The sequence below is a fragment of the Artemia franciscana genome, chromosome 13 (genome assembly GCF_032884065.1).
Source record: "Artemia franciscana chromosome 13, ASM3288406v1, whole genome shotgun sequence".
Classification (NCBI taxonomy): Eukaryota; Metazoa; Arthropoda; class Branchiopoda; order Anostraca; family Artemiidae; genus Artemia; species Artemia franciscana.
The window spans coordinates 23332518-23352353 of NC_088875.1; the positions used below are offsets into that span (position 1 = coordinate 23332518).

Below are 19836 nucleotides of genomic sequence, written 5' to 3' on the forward strand. Positions count from 1 at the left end.
GTAATAATTCACAGTAGAAATACGGTAAAAAAAAGAGAAAAAAGTAGAACAAGGACGAATAAACAAAGAATTACGTGGTTGAAATTGGGCCCCTCCAGAAATCAGGGGGGGGCCATGGCCCCCCCCTGCCCCCCCCAAATGGCGCCACTGAGCAAAGGGGGAGAATATCGATCTAAATCGTACATGATTTTATCCTAAAATGAGAACAGCAGTGGAAGTAGCACCATGCTGAGAATGCTCATTTTGAAATGCTGCAGTACAAAGGACACTTTAGAACAACACGTGACCCAGTTCCTATTTAATTCGGTGAATTACATGGACATTAAACAAAACAAAAGATCTATTTTAAAAAAATAACATAAATATCTCTTTATAAATCAAATAGTTCAAGTCCAATATTCATTTTATGAACTAAACTTGAAGGATGTATAACAGAAGTTTAGAAACTACTTTTCTATTTCCAGGATTGTTGATAATATGAAATTAACTTTTTCTTGTTCAAAACTAGAAGTACAGATTTTTATCTGCATTTTTATTTAGCAGATTCACTCAACGTCCTTCTTTAAATAACACGAAAGAAGTAAAGTTGAAACGTGATTTTGGACACCTCTCCAATCTATTTGTTGCAAACTTGCAGAAAGTGACTGGGGAATATTGAATGATCCCAAGATTTCTACAACAGTTTTATGTTGCTCTCTTTGGAATTCTTAAGATTTTACAATAGCCAAATACATACCTAGTTGTCTATTGTCTCTTAATTCTCAAAATGATGTTTGTATCCAATTTTTTGCAATTAAAGAATCATTAATATTCCTTCCGTACCCTTTTGGGTTTTTCAATCAGAAAAGAGGTAAAGATCTTGCTAGTTCATATTATATTGACTTCCGCATAAAATAAACATACTACTAGATGCCATTTTTTATGTTGTTTCTGATATAATAGCTGCTTTTCGCGCAAAATCAATTTTAGGCCTTTTTACGACCCTTCAAAATAATAATAGCATTATATATATTTTGGATATAGGCCGACAAATGGGTTATAACCTTTGTTTCAAACTTACTATTTCGTTGTAAATCCATATTGTATAAGTCATATAATCCACAAACATTGATTTGTCAGGATTAAGTTGAATAATTTTTTTTTTAATCCGCCAAGTTTTTTGCCTATTCTGTATACCGTTTAAAAACTACCGTTTCATTTATATGTCAAAAATTTCAAAGCCGATAGAGGAAACATGGCGATGGAAAAATAAAGAAATTGTTTTGAATCTTCTACCAGCTTAATCGTGATTAACCAATGCTTTTGGATTATTTAACTGAAAAAATGGAATTATAATCAAATAATAAGTTTGAAACCAAGGTTTTAAGCCTTTTTTACATCCAAAACTAGAATTATTCTGTCATTTTCAAGGGTTCAAAAAGAGCTGAAGTTTGAATTTGCAAGAGAAGCAATTATTGTATTCAGAAAGAGCATAAAAATGTCATCTAGTGGTATGTTCACTTTATTTGCAAGTCAATAATATGAAGAACGAAATATTTACCAGAGAGTATACCACCCTTTAACAGCAAAATATTATACTGGACTAGGGGAGGGGAAGCAATATTATAAAAGAAAAATGGTGCTAATGTCTGCTTTCTCAGAGAAAAACTAAGAACTGCCTGCACTGCATGTAAACTTTGATAAACCTTAATTTGATTCTAGAGAAATTAATGAAGCTTTCGTTTTAATGAAGAATTGGGTGCTTAATACTACTTTCTTTGATTTTTGAATATTCAAAGCAAAATTTTCTTTAGGCAAATTTTTCGCAGTTCATATAATCGACTTACCAATAAAGTGAACATATCACTCGATGGCTTTTCATGGCACTTAATATTTACCTAGTGACATATAGCGATCGCAATTTCTGTCCGTCTGTCTGTCTATCGGTCCCGGTTTCGCTAGTTGGGGCACTTCCAGATAATGTAAGACAATGAAAGTCGGCTGGCGTATCAGGGACCAGACTAGATTAAACTAGAAATGGTCAGTTCCCTGATTCGACCATCTGGGGGGGGGAGCGAGCGAAAAGATAGTTGAGAAGAATTGTATGTGCCCATAAAACAAATGATTGTTCTTCTTGATTGTGGCTTGCTGGTCTAGGGGTATGATTCTCGATGAGGGTGTTAGAAGTCCTGGACTAAACCAATTTTTACATGAAGAAGATCCGAAACTAGATACATGATCAATATAGCGATCGCTGGAAATTCACAGACGTATCAGGGACCTGGCCAGATTAAATTAGAAATAGTCGCTTCCTCGATAAGACCATCAGGGGGGGGGGGAGTGAAAGGACGGTTAATTCGGAAAAATTAGAAAAAATGAGATATTTTTAACTTATGAACGCGTTATCGGATCTTAATGAAATTTGATATTTAGAAGGACCTCGTGTCTCAGAGCTCTGATTTTAAATCCCGACTGGATCCGGTGACATTGGAGGGAGTTGGAGTGAGAAACCAGAAATCTTGGAAAACGCTTAGAGTGGAGAGATCGGGATGAAACTTGGCGGGACAAATGTTACAATACTTAACAAGAAGAGACTACAGGAACACAGTATTTGCATGTTTATCTTTGTAATAATTGCCAATAAACAAAGAACAGAAAATCGATAACTCTAGTACCGAGTCTAATTTTAGGTTCCGACCTCGTCACAAGTGCCATATGAGCTCTTTGCTCTTCTGACCTCGTCACAAGTGTCATATGAGCTCTTGCCTCTTGTTTTATGTTCTTTACGAATATAATAATCGATTCTATAGCAAATTCAGATTTAAGCACTTTTTGAGTTCTTAAAAATGACCAAGACATTGGGTATAAAAAAGGCTTAAAACATTGGTCTCACATTTTAAAACATTGGTCCATTTCTTAAATGTTATATAATCCACAAGCACTGATTATCCACGGTTAAATTGCATCAATAAATTTCATTTTACCCTTATGCCGTTTTCTTCTTCTTGACGCCGAATTTTCAATTAAAGTATGCGTTTTCGGTCGTTTTCAATAAAATAATACTACATTTTCACAGCGTGAAAATTTTCATAGTTGGATCAGGCTAGGTCGAGTTAGTTAGGTTAGTTTAGGTTAGGTCAAAAAGCGTTTAAATTTTAATTTTAATTTGACTTTTGAAAATTGAATTTTTGAATTTATTCGTAAAGAGCATAAAAAAAGCAACGAGTGGTATGTTCACATTGTTGGTAAGTCAATTATATGAACTGTGAAGAATTTACCTTTCTTTACGGTAGGGTATGATAATAAGAAAACAGTAGTCCAGTATCATAGTACAAAGATAGCGAAGTGAATAAACGTATACTATTTGCAATAATATAAAATATGGTTTAAAGAAAATATGGACAAATATCTGAGACATATAGTTTTAGGTTTGTTTCTCAGCAGTTATAGCAAAATAAAAAATTTCGTGAAGGTTAATCAAATACAACTGCAACTGAGTCATCTTACCTTGATTTGAAATGACCCTTGTCCTCGCTAAATCAATTTTATTTCCAACAACTATTACTGCTTTCTTTGTTACTATGTCTGAACGCCACAAAACCTGCAGAACTTCTTCCGCATATTCGAAACTACCTCTTTCCACAACGCTATAGACGATAACATACGCATCTGCGTTAAAAGTTGATATGCAATTTTCAACCTAAAAATGTGTAATAAGAAATGATTATATTTGAAACTTTAAGATCCTTATCTAGGTAGTATTGAACATGCAAGTACACACCATTTTTTTCCAGAGACGCGATTTCCTTACCCAAATGTCATGTCTGTATGAGTTATCGCGCTTTGCAAGATTTGTTCCTGAGGAAACAAGTGCACTGTTCCTTGGAGATATATTCTTTTATAATCTTCCTTGTTGTTTTAGTGATTCTCCTTAGAACATGAAATAATCGATTCTTGTTTTGCTGGGTCTTGTTTTGACCCAGCTACGCACACTCCTCCTCTATTCCAGTCTATTTATTGCCACTCCTTTTACACCCTCCAAAATGTTCCCGCATTCCCTTAAAATTACGACATCCTCTCACCCTATTCGGAGATGACCTGCTTTTGATTGGTCCTAGACTGCTGGACAAGAATAATATTTGACATGTTTTCATCCTTCATTCGCAGAACGTGTCTTATCCATCTAAACCTTTGTCTTATTGCAGCCCTAGAATGTGGGACTGAACAACATTTTTCGTACGGCTTAATGTTTGAGATATCCTACGGTTAGTTAGGTGGGTACCCAAAACAATCTGTAGACAATTTCTCTGGAAAAATCCTGCAAATCCTCCTCCATTTTTCGTAATGCCCGTGCTTCAGAACCACACTTGACCACTGTCATCATTGTAGGTTCCAATATTCTAATCTTGGTTCGTAGTCTTATAATCCTATTCTTTCAAACCTTTTTCAACAGTGAAAAAACAGCCTGGGGCTTGGTTATTCTACTTAAAACATCCTCACTGCATCCCCCGTCCTTACTAATAATACTACGTAGGTAAATTAAGCTTCCCGCTTGATCAATCTTCTTAGTACCAAACATCCCCTTTTAACCTTTACTTATTCCTAGTCTTTGCGACTTAATCTTCTTAAAATTAATTTCCAAACCTATTCTTGCACTCTGTTCTCTATTCTCACAAAATGCAGTTTCGCAGTTATTCTTAAGAAATTTGAAGCCAGATGTTAACAGTTGACTGTTGGTCCATCAAGTATATACCTCTCACTAAAATTATGACTGTTTTATGATTGTCATTGTAGAAGTTACGTTTCATTTTTTAATGTTTAATGTTATTTATATTATAACTGTTAAATTAAATGTAATTTAAAAACAATAGTAATTGATAGTGTGATAATTAAGTATTTGAATGAATACAATACCTGAAAATGTACTGTTTCTTTCACTTTTGTTATTCCGAATGGGGAGTTTTCTAGAGAAGGTAAGCGAGTTTTAGTTGGTTTCTTGTGCTATATGTAGTCACAAAAAGGTAGACTTTTATGACTGCCCAATTTCACTTCTGGATATCCACTCACAGTAAAATCAGTTAATCAATTAACCGATCAAAATTCACTTTCTGGTTCGAAAACTGTCTGGTTGTAACTCTACTACAACACAACCTCCGTTCTTAGTTCTAATCACCATATTTTCCCCTCGAGTTTTGGGAATATGTTAGAAACTTAACTGCAGGAGGTCCTTAGAAAATTCTCAAAATGTTTTGTCCATCTCTCTTTAACTCTTTCCTTATCACTAATTGTAACTCATTTTCTACCTTGAACTGGGGCAAGTTCAGATTAGTTATTTCCTCTGAATTTACTAACATGCCACTACAATATTTTACTATTGTGCCTTCTGGCTGCATATTTTTCATCTTCGGCAATTTTATACATGGCCTCCTCTTCACGCCTCGTTAATTCATATTTTAATGCTCTCTCCACTTTCTTTACAATTTTTTTATTTTCACATGATCTACCACTCAAACATTACCTGTATAAATATTGTATTAACGTTTCTACCGGCACAGAGGGAGAAAATGTGAGGTAGAGCATCATGGGCCTAGCCAGGAAGTTTTTGGGGGATGGTTGGCAACAAATACTACGATGAGCTTTGTTTTCACTTATTTTTAATGGTAATTTTCTTCTTTCTCTATGCAAAATGTCTAAATGTTTTTTAACCAACGCATACAAATGTATTTAAACATAAGACAACACTATTGTGCAGGTTGTGATGGCTTCAGCCACGTAGAAGACCATGTCATGCAGAACTTGAATCCACATGAACAATAATAAACGTCTCTATCCACCCAATTTCTTTAGTAAAATTATTCTAAAGAACTTATTAAAGACAACTACTGTTTGTAGTTTGAAATCGAAAGTTTTAACTGAATAATTCAATGTTGTCTAAATTTTTACTTACAATCCATTACTTGAATTCTCAAGCAAATAACTGAAAAATCAGGAAGCTACCAGGAAGCCCATGGTACATACACTTTCACAGCAATAACTAACTTTCAATTTCCCTTTTAATTAAAATCTGGAATTATCAAGGAGGGGGACACACCGGCTCCGGTATGTTATTACTACGCATGCGCATAGATATACGTTTCTTAGCTGTCTTTGGCATTCTAATGTTTTTTTTAGGCTAAGCTAAGAGCCATGTTGGATTTTCTTAAAAATTACCTGGATTTTGTTTTATTTTGTGTCGTTTATTTACTTCTAGTTTTCGCTTAGTCATCCCATCCCTGTATATTCTTCAAATATAATTCAATTTCTTAGAACAATTGTCATAGGAACATTCAAAGGAAAACAAACTTTCAAATTTGATTTCAATGACAAGTTGTTTTACTTGTTTGTGTATTTCTAGTATTCCTCTAGACCACCCCCCCCCCACAGACACACATGAAAATTTATTTTACTTGTTTATGTATTTCTAGTATTCCTCTAGACCACCCCCCCCCCCACAGACACACTTATGTTAATTAAACATTATTAAGCAGTTCGTGGTAAGCAACTGTAAGCAAGGAGCGACTCGGTTTAATAATAGGTCATTTGTTTTCTCAAATGATCTTTATAAAATATTTTGGAGTTTTGGAGGGCAACCAGTCCCTCCCTTATCCCCATAATTTTCCCACCAACATTCAATCAAAATTTTGAGATAGGCATTTTGTTTAGCATACTTGAAATGTCTAGTAATTACGTCTTTGGAGATTACAACACCCCATAGCTCTAAGGGTGTGGGCCATAATTTATGCTAGCGGTCCATTAACATATAAGGTTTTTAGGGAAGTTGCGGTCGTAAAAACTTCAGAGGGCATTCATTTGATAGGAAATCAGAGGTTCTAGTGCTCTTTTTGAGGATCAAAAGTGATCGGAGGGCAATTAGTTCTTCTCCCGAAATTCATCCAATAGCAATTTTGAGACGACCATAGTGGGAGAAATCATATATCAAGGCCTTCATGGTTGACACGAATCCCTAGAACCTGGGACAAAGGGTTATAAATTATACCTTTTGGGTATACAATGTTATTATGAAAGGGGTGATCGTATAAACTTTTCTTGATTGGACATTGAAATCTGTAGTTCTCCTTTAATGGTCAAAAGGGATAGGAGAGCAACAAGCTTCTCTAACAACTCCCCCCGTGCGCCCAACATTTCCCAAAACACATACAGTGAAAATTTTAAGAGAGCCATTTAGTTCAAATGTAATAAAAAGTTAGTAATTATGTCTTTTTGGATGTTAACACCACCATGCCCTCAGGGAAAGGGCTTTAAGTTAGGCAATTCGTCCATTTTTTACATATAATAATTGTTAGTGAGAATGGTGGGCATGTTTGACCTTTACTTTCCAAAAACACGAAGGATATCAAGATGAGCCTTTCAGAAAATTTTGAGGGGAGTTTTAAACTGAATTAATACAATTTATGCACACACGAGTTGTCAAAAGGGCGTAACTCAGTAACGACTAAGCACATAAATTTGGAAGTAGTGTCCCCTTATGCCCTACAAGCGCAGCCGTATCCCGATGTACTATTGTTAACCCTCAAATCCTTTCAATGGGTACTAGCAGAGTCCTATACCAATATACCATTGGACTTGTCAACCCCTCGTATCCCTTCATTGCTACTAGCAGAGCTCTATCCAATGTAATATTGGAATTGCCAACCCCTCGTATCCCTTCAGTGGGTACTAGTAGAGCCCTATCCCAATATGCTATTTGAGTTACAAACCCATCATATCCTGACTTTAAAGTCGGCCAAAAGTCGGTTCCAAAAATTTACAAATCAGTTTTCCGAGAATTTCACGAATCTCAAGAATGATGCGTCATCTGGAATTGTGTAATCATTCATGTTCTCGGTGAAATAATTCAGTGAATAGAAGCATGCCCATATCCTGACTTCCAAGAATTCCTTGGCACGTTTCCAGAGAATTTCAAGAATGATGCGTTATCTGTTATTGCTTAATGATTCATGTTGTTGGTGAAACAATACCTTACGTTCTGTGACAGCCCTCACATCTGGTCCTTTAAGATAACAACTGATCCAACAACTTTTGATTTTATTAAATTTATGTCTAATGCATAAATCGAACATGAGACCCGTTATTTCCTATGGTAAATTAATTAAACATTACTCGACTGCGTCATTGATAAAATTATGTTCTTAGAAATAATTTCCAGGCAATCAATGTATTGTTTTTGAGACGCTGAGCAACTGGTGTTAAGCGTCATTATATCGTAACAAGTTGTTTGTGCAATCGATTTATCAATTGGATACATGGTAAACAAAATCAGTGATTTGTTTCCGAGCACCTTTTTTGTCATCATTCCGAGAATATGAATGCCATGGTGATTTGAGATGCCTGATGGAAAGAAAAAATTCTTTTGGTGGTTAATTAAACTTGTTTTGATCTCCAAAAATTGTAATGACTATAACGGGACAGGTATCCATTTTTAAATATAATGGTCCTGAGCAAATCAGTTTTTCATTACCGGGGCCTTGCACATGAGTTTGGGTCCGAGAACTCCCATCCAGGATCCCATATCCCTTCCAGGGCCAAAATTATTGGGCCACGTCCCTCTCCCCCAATTTTTTGAACTTTTACTGATTGTTGATTATTGATTATCCAATTTATTATTGGTTATTGATTATTAATTATGGCGTATTGATTATTGATCATCGATGATTGATTGTTGATTATCAATTTCTGATTATTAATTATCGATATTGACTACTGATTATCGATTATGGATATTGATTTTTTATTACTGGCTATTGATTATAGATTATTCATTATCGATTATAGACTAATGATTATCAATCAGTGAATGTTGATTATTGATTGTCTTTTATTGATTATCGGTTATTGATTATGGATAATGATTATCCAGCATTGAATATTGATTATTGATTTTTGATTGCTTTTTGGAACGTAGAACTTATTTGTACTTAACTGTTAACTGTTTTTAAGCTAGGTATAAAACAGAATATCCTTGTTTAAAATGTATCTGACCTTATTACTAATATCTGAGTATTTAATGAACTTAGGTTTTAGTTTTCAGAAATACAAAAATCCACTTTTGTATTATATGTGATTTTATTAATAATATTTGAGTATATAATAAATTTGGGATTTAGTTTTAAAAAATAAGAACATCCTCATTTAAAATGCATCTGATTTTGTTAATAAGATTTTATTATTTAGTAAACTTGGGTTTTAGTTTTCAGAAATAGGAACATCCACGTTTATAAAACATCTGATTTTCTTAATAATATTTGAGTATTTAATAAATTTGGGTTTTAGTTTTCAGATATAAGAACATCCATGTTTAGAAGTATCTATTTTTATTAATAATATTTGAGTATTTAAAAAAAAACTTGGGTTTTAATTTTCATAAATATGAACATGCAAATTTTAAATAAATTTGAATTCATTACTAATATTAGAGTATTTCATAAACTTGGATTTTATTTCTCAGAAATCAGATTTTCCACGCTTAAAATGCATCTAATTTTTTAATAGTATTTGATCTTTTAATGAACTTGGGTTTTAGTTTTCAGAAATAAGAACAGCCACGTCTAAAAGACATGTGACTTTATTAATAATATTTGAGTTTTTAGAACACTTGGTTTTTTGCTTTTAAAAATAAGAACATCCACTTTTATAATCAATAGCCAATATCCATAATCAATAATCAGTAATCAATAGCCAATAATCAATTATCAAAACACATAATCGGTAATCAATAGTCGATGATCAGCAATCAATAGCCAATACATCTGACTTTATGAATAATATATGAGTATTTTATAAACTTGAGTTTTAGTTTTGAGAAATAAGAACGCACACGTTTAAAATACGTTTGGTTTTATTACTCCTATTTGAGTTTTTATAAATTTGGGTTTTTAGTTTTTATAAATAAGAAGATCCACGTTTAAAATGCATCCGATTTTTCTAATAATATTTAGGCATTTAATAAACTTGGGTTCCAGTTTTCAGAATTTAAAACATCCCCGTTCAAAATAGATCTGATTTCATTTTAGTAAATTTGGGTTTTAGTTTTTAGAAATAAGAGCACACACGATTAAATTACATCTTATTTTATCAATGATATTTGATTATTTAATAAACTTGGCTTTTAGTTTTCAGAAGTAAGAACATACACGGTTAAAATACGTCTAATCTTATTAATAATATTTGAGCATTTAGTAAATTTGGGCTTTAGTTCTCGGAGATATACACATCCATGTTGAAGAAACTCCTGATTTTACTAACAATATTTGAGTATTTAATAAATTTGGGTTTAAGTTTCCAAAAGTTAGAACATTGACGTTCAAAATACATCTGATTCTATTAATAATATTTGAGTATTTAATAAGCTTGGGTATTAACTGTCAACAATAAGAACATCCACGCTTAAAATATATCTGTCCTTATTAATAATATTAGTTTCTTATAAACTTGGGTTTTAGTTTTCAGAAATAAGAACATCTACGTTTAAAAACATCTGGTTATCCTAGAAATATTTGAATATTTAATAAATTTGGGTGTCAGATTTCAGAGATAAGAACATCCATGTTTAAAATACATCGGTTTTTATTAATAAAATTTGAAGATTTAATAAACTTTCGTTTTAATTTTCAAAATAAGAACATGTACATTTAAAATAAATCTAACTTCATTAATAATATTAAAGTATTCAATAAACTCGGATTTTAGTTTTCAGAACTAAGGACATCCACGATTAAAATGCATCTAATTTTATTAATAATATTTGAGCATTTAACAAATCTGGGCTTTAGTTTTCAGAGATAAAAATATCAACGTTTAAAACACATCTAATTCAATTAATAATATTTGAGTAGTTGATAAATTTGGTTTTAATTTTTCAGAAGTAAAAACATAAAAGTTTAAAATACATCTGGTTTTATTAATAATACTTGAGTATTCAATAAACTCGGGTATTGATTTTCTACAGTAAGAACATCCACGCTTAAAATATATCTGCCCTTATTAATAATATTAGAACTTTTTAAACTTGGGTTTTATTTTTCAGACATAAGAACATCCACGTTTTAAAAACATCTGATTCTCTTCATAATATTTGAGTATTTAATAAGCTCGGCTATTAATTTTCAACAATAAGAACATCCACGCTTAAAATATATCTGCCCTTATTAATAACATTGGAGTTTCATATAAACTTGGGTTTTAGTTTTCAGAAATAAGAACATCCATGTTTAAAAAAATCTGATTCTCTTAATAATATTTGAGCATTTAAAAACCATGAATTTTAGTTTTCAGAAATAAGAACATGCACGTGTAAAATACATCTGATATTATTAATAATATTTGAGTATATAATAAATTTGGCTTTTTTTAAAAATAAGAACATCTACGTTTATAATCAATAACCAATATCAATAATCCATAAACAGTAATCAATAGCCAACAATCAATTATCGAAATCCATATTCGATAATCATTAATAAATAGTCTATAGTCAATAATCCATAATCAATAATCAATAGTCAATAAATCTGACTTTATGAGTAATATATGAGTATTTTATAAACTTGAGTTTTAGCATTGAGAAATAAGAAAATACACAGTTAAAATACATGTGTTTTTAGTAATCATATTTGAGTTTTTAGTAAATTTGGGTTTTTAGAAGAACATCCACGTTTGAAATGCATCTGATTTTATTAGTAATGTTTAGGCATTTAATAAACTTAGGTTTTAGTTTTCAGAAAATAAAACATCCGCGTTTTAGTTTTAGTTTTCAGAAATAAGAACATACACGGTTAAATTACATCTGATTTTATTAATGATATTTAAGTATTTAATGAGCTTGGGTTTTAGTTTTCAGAAGTAAGAACATGCACGTTTAAAATATATTCGATTTTATTAAGAATATTTGAGTATTTGATAAACTTGGGTTTTAATTTCCAACAATGAGAAAATGCATGCTTGAAATATATTTGCCCCTATTGATAAAATTAGAGTATTTAATCAACTTGGTTTTAGTTTTCAGAAATAAGAACATTTACGTTTAAAATGCATCAGATTAATAACCAAGATTTAATAACCAATAATCAATATCGATAATCCATAATCAATAATTAAATAAAGATTAAAAAATGGGATGGCGATTAGGGTGCTGGATGGGAATTGCGGGACACAAACTCATTCGGAAGCCTGGTAATGGAGAACCGATGTGCTTAGCACCATTATATTACAAAAAACGATATCAACCCTATTGTCGTCTTTAGAAGTTTGGAGCTCCAAACAACTTTCATTGGCCATCAGAAGAATATGTATGTCTAGCAAGCATCTCAAATCACTGTGGTATGAATATTCTCAGAATTATGCTATCAAAGGAACCTGGAAACAAAACACTGATCATATTTACCATATATTCAATTGAGAAATTGATTGCACAAATAACCTCTTAATGTATAGTCACGCGTAGCACCAGTTGGCTAGCGTTCCAGAAACAGCACATTGGTTGCCTAGAACGTATTTCTAAGAACATAATTTCATCAATGAATTGTTGGCTCAATAGAGTAACGTTTCATCCTATTACCATAAGAAACAATGGGTCACACTTTCGATTCATACATTACACATAAATTTCATAAAATCAATGGTAAACTGCTTAGAAGCTAAAAATATTGTTGTCTTAGTTGTAATCTCAAAGGACCAGATGCCAGGGCTGTCGTAAAACATTTTGCATTGTTTCACCAACAACACGAATGAATACACAATGCCAGGAAGTGTATCCTTCTTGAAATTCTCGGAAACATACCATGGAATTCTCAAAAATCCGGATATGCACCCGCTTGTATTCATTTTATTTTTAAACGAAAACATGAATGATTACGCAATATCAGATAATGCATTATTCATGAAATTCGTAAAATTCTCGGGAACCGGTTTTCACATTCATGGAATGATGCCAAAAAAGGTGTTAGCAACTCCAATAACAAATTGGATAGGGCTTACTTTAAACTCACATATGGGATACGATGGTTAGCAACTCCAATATCACATTGGGATAGGACTCTGATAGTACCGATTAAAGGACACGAGGGATTGGCAAGTCCAATAGTACATTGGGATAGCGTTGTGATAGTACACATTGAAGGGATAGGAGGGGCTAGCAAGTCCAATTGTATATTGGGATAGGGCTTTGGTTGTAGTGCCTAATGGGATTTTACTTTTGGAATTCTCAGGAAATAATAAGCGAGATGATCAATTGACCAAAAACAGTCATATCTGGACGCTGCTACAACTACAACTGCCACTAATACTGGTGTTAACAATGCTACTCTGAAGCAAGTAATACCAGGGCTGAGGATACTAAAATGAAAATGTGACTAAAAATTAAGACGAAAGTTAATCTAAATAAAAACACACAATGTACATACAAATGCTGATACAAGTGCATCAGCAATATTTTTGGAACGGCTTACTGCATCAAGATAAAACTTCTGGGGCAACATGAGGGGGGATGTTAAACTGACCAAAGGCAAAATGTACCTTTTACTACTGCTTTTAGCATTGTTGCTACTACTGATGCTACTACTACTAATGCAGCACTATTACTGCTACTACTGCTCTTAATTCTACCGCTACGACTATGATTCTAGTACTTTTAAGGATACGTACATGAATATGAAATTTTGACAGAGCATTGAGGGGAATTTCAACGAAATTAAAACACACTAAATGCAAGCAGACTGTTAAAAGGGCATATTTCAGGAATCAATTTTGGTATAAAACTGTAACTTTTAGAGAATGCTTAAAGGGGAAGATTGACCAAAAGGTAATGTGTGCATGCTACTACTGAGACTACTACCACCGCTACTTTTACTGCTACTGCTGCTACTACTGCTACCGCTACTAAAGTACTCTTACTACTATTTCAACTGCAACTAATTGTAAGGCTAAGGATATTATCATCTTAGTACTGTTAATTTGATTGTGTTTAACTCTAAACAAGAAGTTCTAGTGCCCCTTTTAAAACTCAAAAGTGATAAAGCGTTTAGGCTATAGGACTCCTACTACTATCTTTACTGCCACTGCAACTACTGCTTTTTTACCGAGTACTCCCAAGACTGAGGATGTTGAAGTTAAAATATGAATGACTGTTGAATGAAAGTTTAATTAAATCAGAAAATACTATATGCATAGGAATTGTGACAAGGGAGCACCAACAGTATATTTTGAACGTATCAAGCTGAAACTTCCAGGACATTGTGAGAGGAATGTTTTACTGGCAAAAAGGCAACATGTTTGTACTACTATCGCTATTAATACTCAGGCTACTATTGTTACTGCTGGTACTAAGAAAACACTACTTCTACTACCACTGCTCCTACTACTACCACTACTATCAAGATGCTAGTTCCACTAATACCAAGGGTATGACGGTGACAATTTTAGAGACAATAAAGGGGAAGTTTGAGCTAAATCAAAACACACTATCTGCATGCAGATTGTCAAAAGGGCATATATCAGAAATGAATTTGGGGAATTAAGTTAATACTTTCAGAGAATGTTTAAGGGGAGGGGGGAGATCAATTGACAAAAAGGCAATATAAGCACGCTACTACCAATACTACTACCACTGCTACTACTACTACAATTACTTCAATTACTGCTTCTATCGCAACTACTACTAACACCAAGAGTACTAAAATAAACATTTCAGGAAATGTTGAGGAGAAAATTCAAGTAAATTAATGCACACTATGGATAAACAGGTTATCAAAAGTCGCATCCTTTGCACCCCAATTATAGCGTAGTAGTAATCGCTATAGTAATATATAGCGTAAGTAGCATCTCGTTGATCATTATAACATCGAGAAATAAATAGATAAGGGAAAGCTCTCGAAACTAATGCGATTATATTTTGTACTATCAATCTAGCTCCAATAGGCTGATATGTGCTAAAGTTCAATTCATACTACTTAAAATGAAATTTGGAAAATTTTTAGGGAGGTGAAATGCCCAACATATTGGAGTGGTGTCACACCACGGAATTTTCCCCCTTGAAAAGTCCCCCCACGGTAAATCCTCCAATATTCCCCGCCAAAATCTCAGTTGTTCCTTAGAAGGGAACTGAAAGTTCTACTCACTTGTTTAAGTCAGAGGCAATCCGATACCGCTATCTACAGTAAAGAGCCATGTGGGTGATACCTATTAGTATTCATTTATTTTTTCTAAGTTGCTACGCCGTGTTTAGATCCAAAAGTACCCTATTTTAGTGAGATTCCAACAAATCCATTCATTGTATACGCACATATATTACATAAAAAAAACTTTTCCTCGCACCACCTATGAGGTAAAGGTTGATCGCATTTTTTTTTTTTTTTTTTTTTTTTTTTTTTTTTTTTTTTTTTTTTTTTTTTTTTTTTTTTTTTTTTTTTTTTTAATAGAAGTATCGTCAATTTCTTTCACTCGTTAGTTGTAGGCAGATTAATAGAGCTGAATATGTAAAGAGCGATGTGGGCAAAATGTGTTATTCATTTATTTTTTGTCTGACCAAGGTGCTTCGTACAGAAGGATTTTTCGAAGGAAATTTAAAAGAACCTTACATGATTGGAAAATGAAAGTTCTATTGCCCTTTTTAAGAGGCAAAAGTGATTGGAGGGGAACTGGCCCTTCAAACAAATCCAATCAAAATTTTGAAATAGCCATTTTTTCGGCCTTGTTGAAAGGTCCAGTAATTATGTCTTCTGGGATGAAAAATATGTGCACGCTGATATCAATACCACTTCCGCTGCTACTACTACTACTACAGCTACTTCAACGGCTGCTTCAATTACAACCACTATTAACGCCAAGAGTACTTAAATGAGCATTTCAGGAAGTCATTTCATGAATGGATTTGGGTATAAATTTGGATCTTTCTGGAAATGCTTAAAGGGGAAGATCGATTACTACTACCGCTGCTATATTTACTACTAGTATTACTCAAACTACTACTTCGAGTACAGCTACTTGTAAGGCTAAGAGCATTAAGATGAAAAATTCAAGAAGCGTATGAATATACAGGCTATCAAAAGGACATATTAAAATGTCAAAGCAACAGCTTATGGTATAAAGTTGAAACTTTCTTGCGACTTGATGAGAGGGATGTTCAACTGACCAAGAGGCAATATGTTAATGCTACTGCTTCAACTAGTACTAGTGATATTACTATTGATACTACATAATACTAATACAACTACTTTGACTACTATAACAACTATGCCTAAGGGTATGAGGGAGAACTTTTCAGGGAACTTAGGGGGAGAAGGAAAACTGGATCGCAACATACCGTCTGTATGCAGGTTATCTAAAGGGTGCATCAGCCATATCTTAGGAACAATTTGGTGTGCTGAGTTGAAACTTACAGAGCTTGTTGTGGGGTATGTTGAACTTTCCAAAAGCTAATATTTGTATCCTTATGCTTCTACTTCTACTTATGCTGCTACTATTATTACTACTACTAAAGCTAAGTTCACTAAGAAGAAAAAATCTGGGGAATATTGAAACTGCAATGATCTGAATCAAAACACACTATGCCCACACCGTTTGTCAAGAAGACGTATCAGCATTCCTTTAGGGATGATTGACGGTATTAAGTTGAAACTTATTTTGCATGTTGAAGGGGATATTGAAGAAAACCACAGGTGCTATACGAATACTGCTACTAATACTATTGCTACTACACAAGCCAAGGGTATTAAGGTGAAGCTTTTAAGGAATATTTAGGTATATGTTGCACTAAATAAAAAAAAATTATGAGCATGGTTGTCAAAAGAGTTATAAAACAATATCTTAAGAACAGCTTGTATTATTAAGTTAACCTTTCATGACAAGTTGTGGCAGATTTTGAAACAGCCAGTTGGCACTATGTGTATACTATTAATAGTATTGCTGTTACGATTGCTGTAACTAATTAAACTAAAATGAAGCTTTTAGGGAACGTTTAATGGGAATTTCAATTAAACGTGAAAATTATATGCGTGCAGGATTTCTAAAGGGCATATAAGCAATATCTTAGAAAGCGCTGCTCCATCATATATAGCAATATCATTGAATATTTTAAAGGAGCTAATCTGATTAGAAATTAAAAGTTCTAGTGTCCTCTTTAATAGTCAAAAGTGATTGGAATTCAAGTGAAGCTCCTTTAAAACCCATAATTTTTCATATATATCCAATCAAAATTATTCGACAGCCATTCTACTTGACATAGTCGAATGGTCCAGTAACTATGTCTGTAGGGATAGTGGGAGTGTCGAATCCCCCCCCCCCATTTCTAAAATTTTCCCATTATACTTTATAAGAAATTTTACAATAGAACTAAATCAAAAGGCACTGTGTATTTTGGTTGCTAATAACACACTTTAGCAATATCCCAAGAACGACTTAGGTTATTAAGTTGAAACTTTCAGGGCTACTACTGTTGCTACTTCTGTTCTTACAATTTAACTAAATACAAAGACGTGTAAGTACATCCAGGTTTTCAAAGAGCATAGATAGAAATTTTTTGGAAAGGTATTGAGTTTTATGTTTCAGGTCAACTTAAAGAGGTATAAAAATAAACTAAACTTTACTATAGGTGTCAAGATTTTCAAAAATGTGTATTTTGTTAAAAACCGTTGAAAAAGTGTCTTCAACCTACAAACAGGAAGCCAAACTATAACTCTAACCTCAAATGATCAGAAATAAAGTCAAATAATCTTACAAATATAAAACACCACAAACAGACATCAAACATAAATCACCATTAATTAATAAATGAGACCTAAACCTTCGGTGAATATTTCCTTTAATTCCCTCCCTTTTAATCGAGGAAAAGTGGAGCATCTTTACATATTCAAATTTACGATTTGTGTGCATTAATAATAACAAAGAATATGAACCGAGATCAAACATAATAGAAAATGAAATGGTTCCGAGGCGAGTAAAAAAGGTAATCCATTACCGTTGCCATTAATAGAAATAAAAGTTGGACTGAAGTATATAGTTAAAAATCTAAATTATCCTTTCATAAACGTTTGGTTTGCTGTTGATGTTTTCAAACAGTTCGTGGTAACGAACTGTAATAAGAAGCGACCCGGCTCCATAGTAAACAAAACTCTAAAAAACGGAATTTTGATACCAATAGATATATCAAAAGAATCAGATTTCAAATTTAGTGTTACTCATAAAAAGTTACGAGCCTGAGAAAATTTGCCTTGTTTTGTAAAATAGGGGGAAACACCCCCTATAAGTCTTAACGAAAATCACACCATCGCATTCAGCGTATCAGAGAACCCTACTATAGATGTTTCAAGCTCTTATCTACAAAAATGTGGAACTTAGTATTTTTTGCCAGAAGACCGATTACGGGTGCGTGTTTATTTGTTTGTATGTTTTTTTTGTTTTGTTTTCAAGGGGGGATCGTATTGACCAAGTGGTCCTAGAATGTCGCAAGAGGGCTCATTCTAACGGAAATTAAGATTTCTAGTGCCCTTTTTAAGTGACCGGAAAAATTGGAAGGCACCTAGGTTCCTCCCACGTTCATTTTTTCCCTAAGTCAACGGATCAAAATTTTGAGATAGCCATTTTGTTCAGAATAGTCAAAAAACATAATAACTATGTCTTTGGGGCTCACTTACCCCCCCTCCCCCATTCCCCAGGGGAGGGACTGGAAGTTACAAACCAGCGTTTACATACAGTAATGATTATTTGGAAGTGTACAGACCTTTTCAGGATGATTTTTGGTTGGAGGGGGGTTGAGGGGAGGGGCTACGTGGGAGAATCTTCCCTTGGAGGAATTTGTCATGGGAGAAGAGAAATTCCATGAAGGGGGCGCAGGATTTTCTAGCATTATTTAAAAAAACAATGAAAAATAAATATGAAAAAGTTTTTCAACTGAAAGTAAGGACCAGCATAAAAACTTAAAACGAACAGACATTATTACGCATATGGGGGGTCCAGCTCTTCCCAAATAGCTCGCTCTTTACGCTAAAGCATTTTTAGTAATTTCAACTATTTATTCTTCAGCCTTTGTGATTCAGGAGTCAATCTTAAAGAATTGGGACAAAATTAAAGCTTTAGCGTAAAGAGTGAGATATTAACGAGGGGGCAAACCCCTTCATATACATAATAAAAACACACGAATATAGAACTTCGTTACGTAAGTTAATTTGTAAGTTATGTATATTTTTACTAACAGAAACGTTCGTTAAAAGTTAAAAATTCTGGTTTTTAAGCAACCGAAAAATTGGTGGGCGACTAGGCCTCCTCTCCCACTCTTTTTCTCAAAATCGTCTGATCAAAACTAAGAGAAAGCCATTTAGCGAAAAAAATTAATACGCAAACCTCGTTTTAATTATTGATTTGCGGAGAGCCAAAATAAAAACATGCATTAATTCAAAAACGTTGAGAAATTAAATAAAAAAAACAAGTTTTTTAACTGAAAGTAAGAAGCGACATTAAAACTTCAAACGAACAGAAATTACTCCGTGTATAAAAGGGGCTGTTCCTCCCTCAACGTCCCGCTCTTTACGCTAAAGTTATTTACTGTTTAATAAAGTAGAACTGAGAGAAAGAGTAAAACTTTAGCGTAAACAGCGGGACGTTGAGGGAGGAACAGCCCCTTTCATACACGGAATAATATCTGTTCGTTTTAAATTTTAATGTCGATCCTTACTTTCAGTTAAATAAACTTGTTTTTTTTTATTTAATACAATTAAAGGTGGACATGTATCTTGAGTTGAAACTTGTTGGAAGCCTTTAAGGCCAACGAGTATCAAATCTTGACGCAAGTCTATAAAGATGTTAGTCTGT

General features: G+C 33.3%; 1 protein-coding gene across 1 annotated transcript in view; it reads right to left on the bottom strand.

Annotated features, from left to right (window-relative positions):
• The window catches only part of LOC136034280 (GTP-binding protein RAD-like), a 66522-nt gene that overhangs the window by 10924 nt on the left and 35762 nt on the right, over positions 1–19836 (bottom strand). The window contains exon 4 of the mRNA XM_065715421.1: positions 3487–3679. Within this exon, the coding sequence (XP_065571493.1) occupies positions 3487–3679 (193 nt within the window). The remainder of the gene's footprint in view (positions 1–3486; positions 3680–19836) is intronic.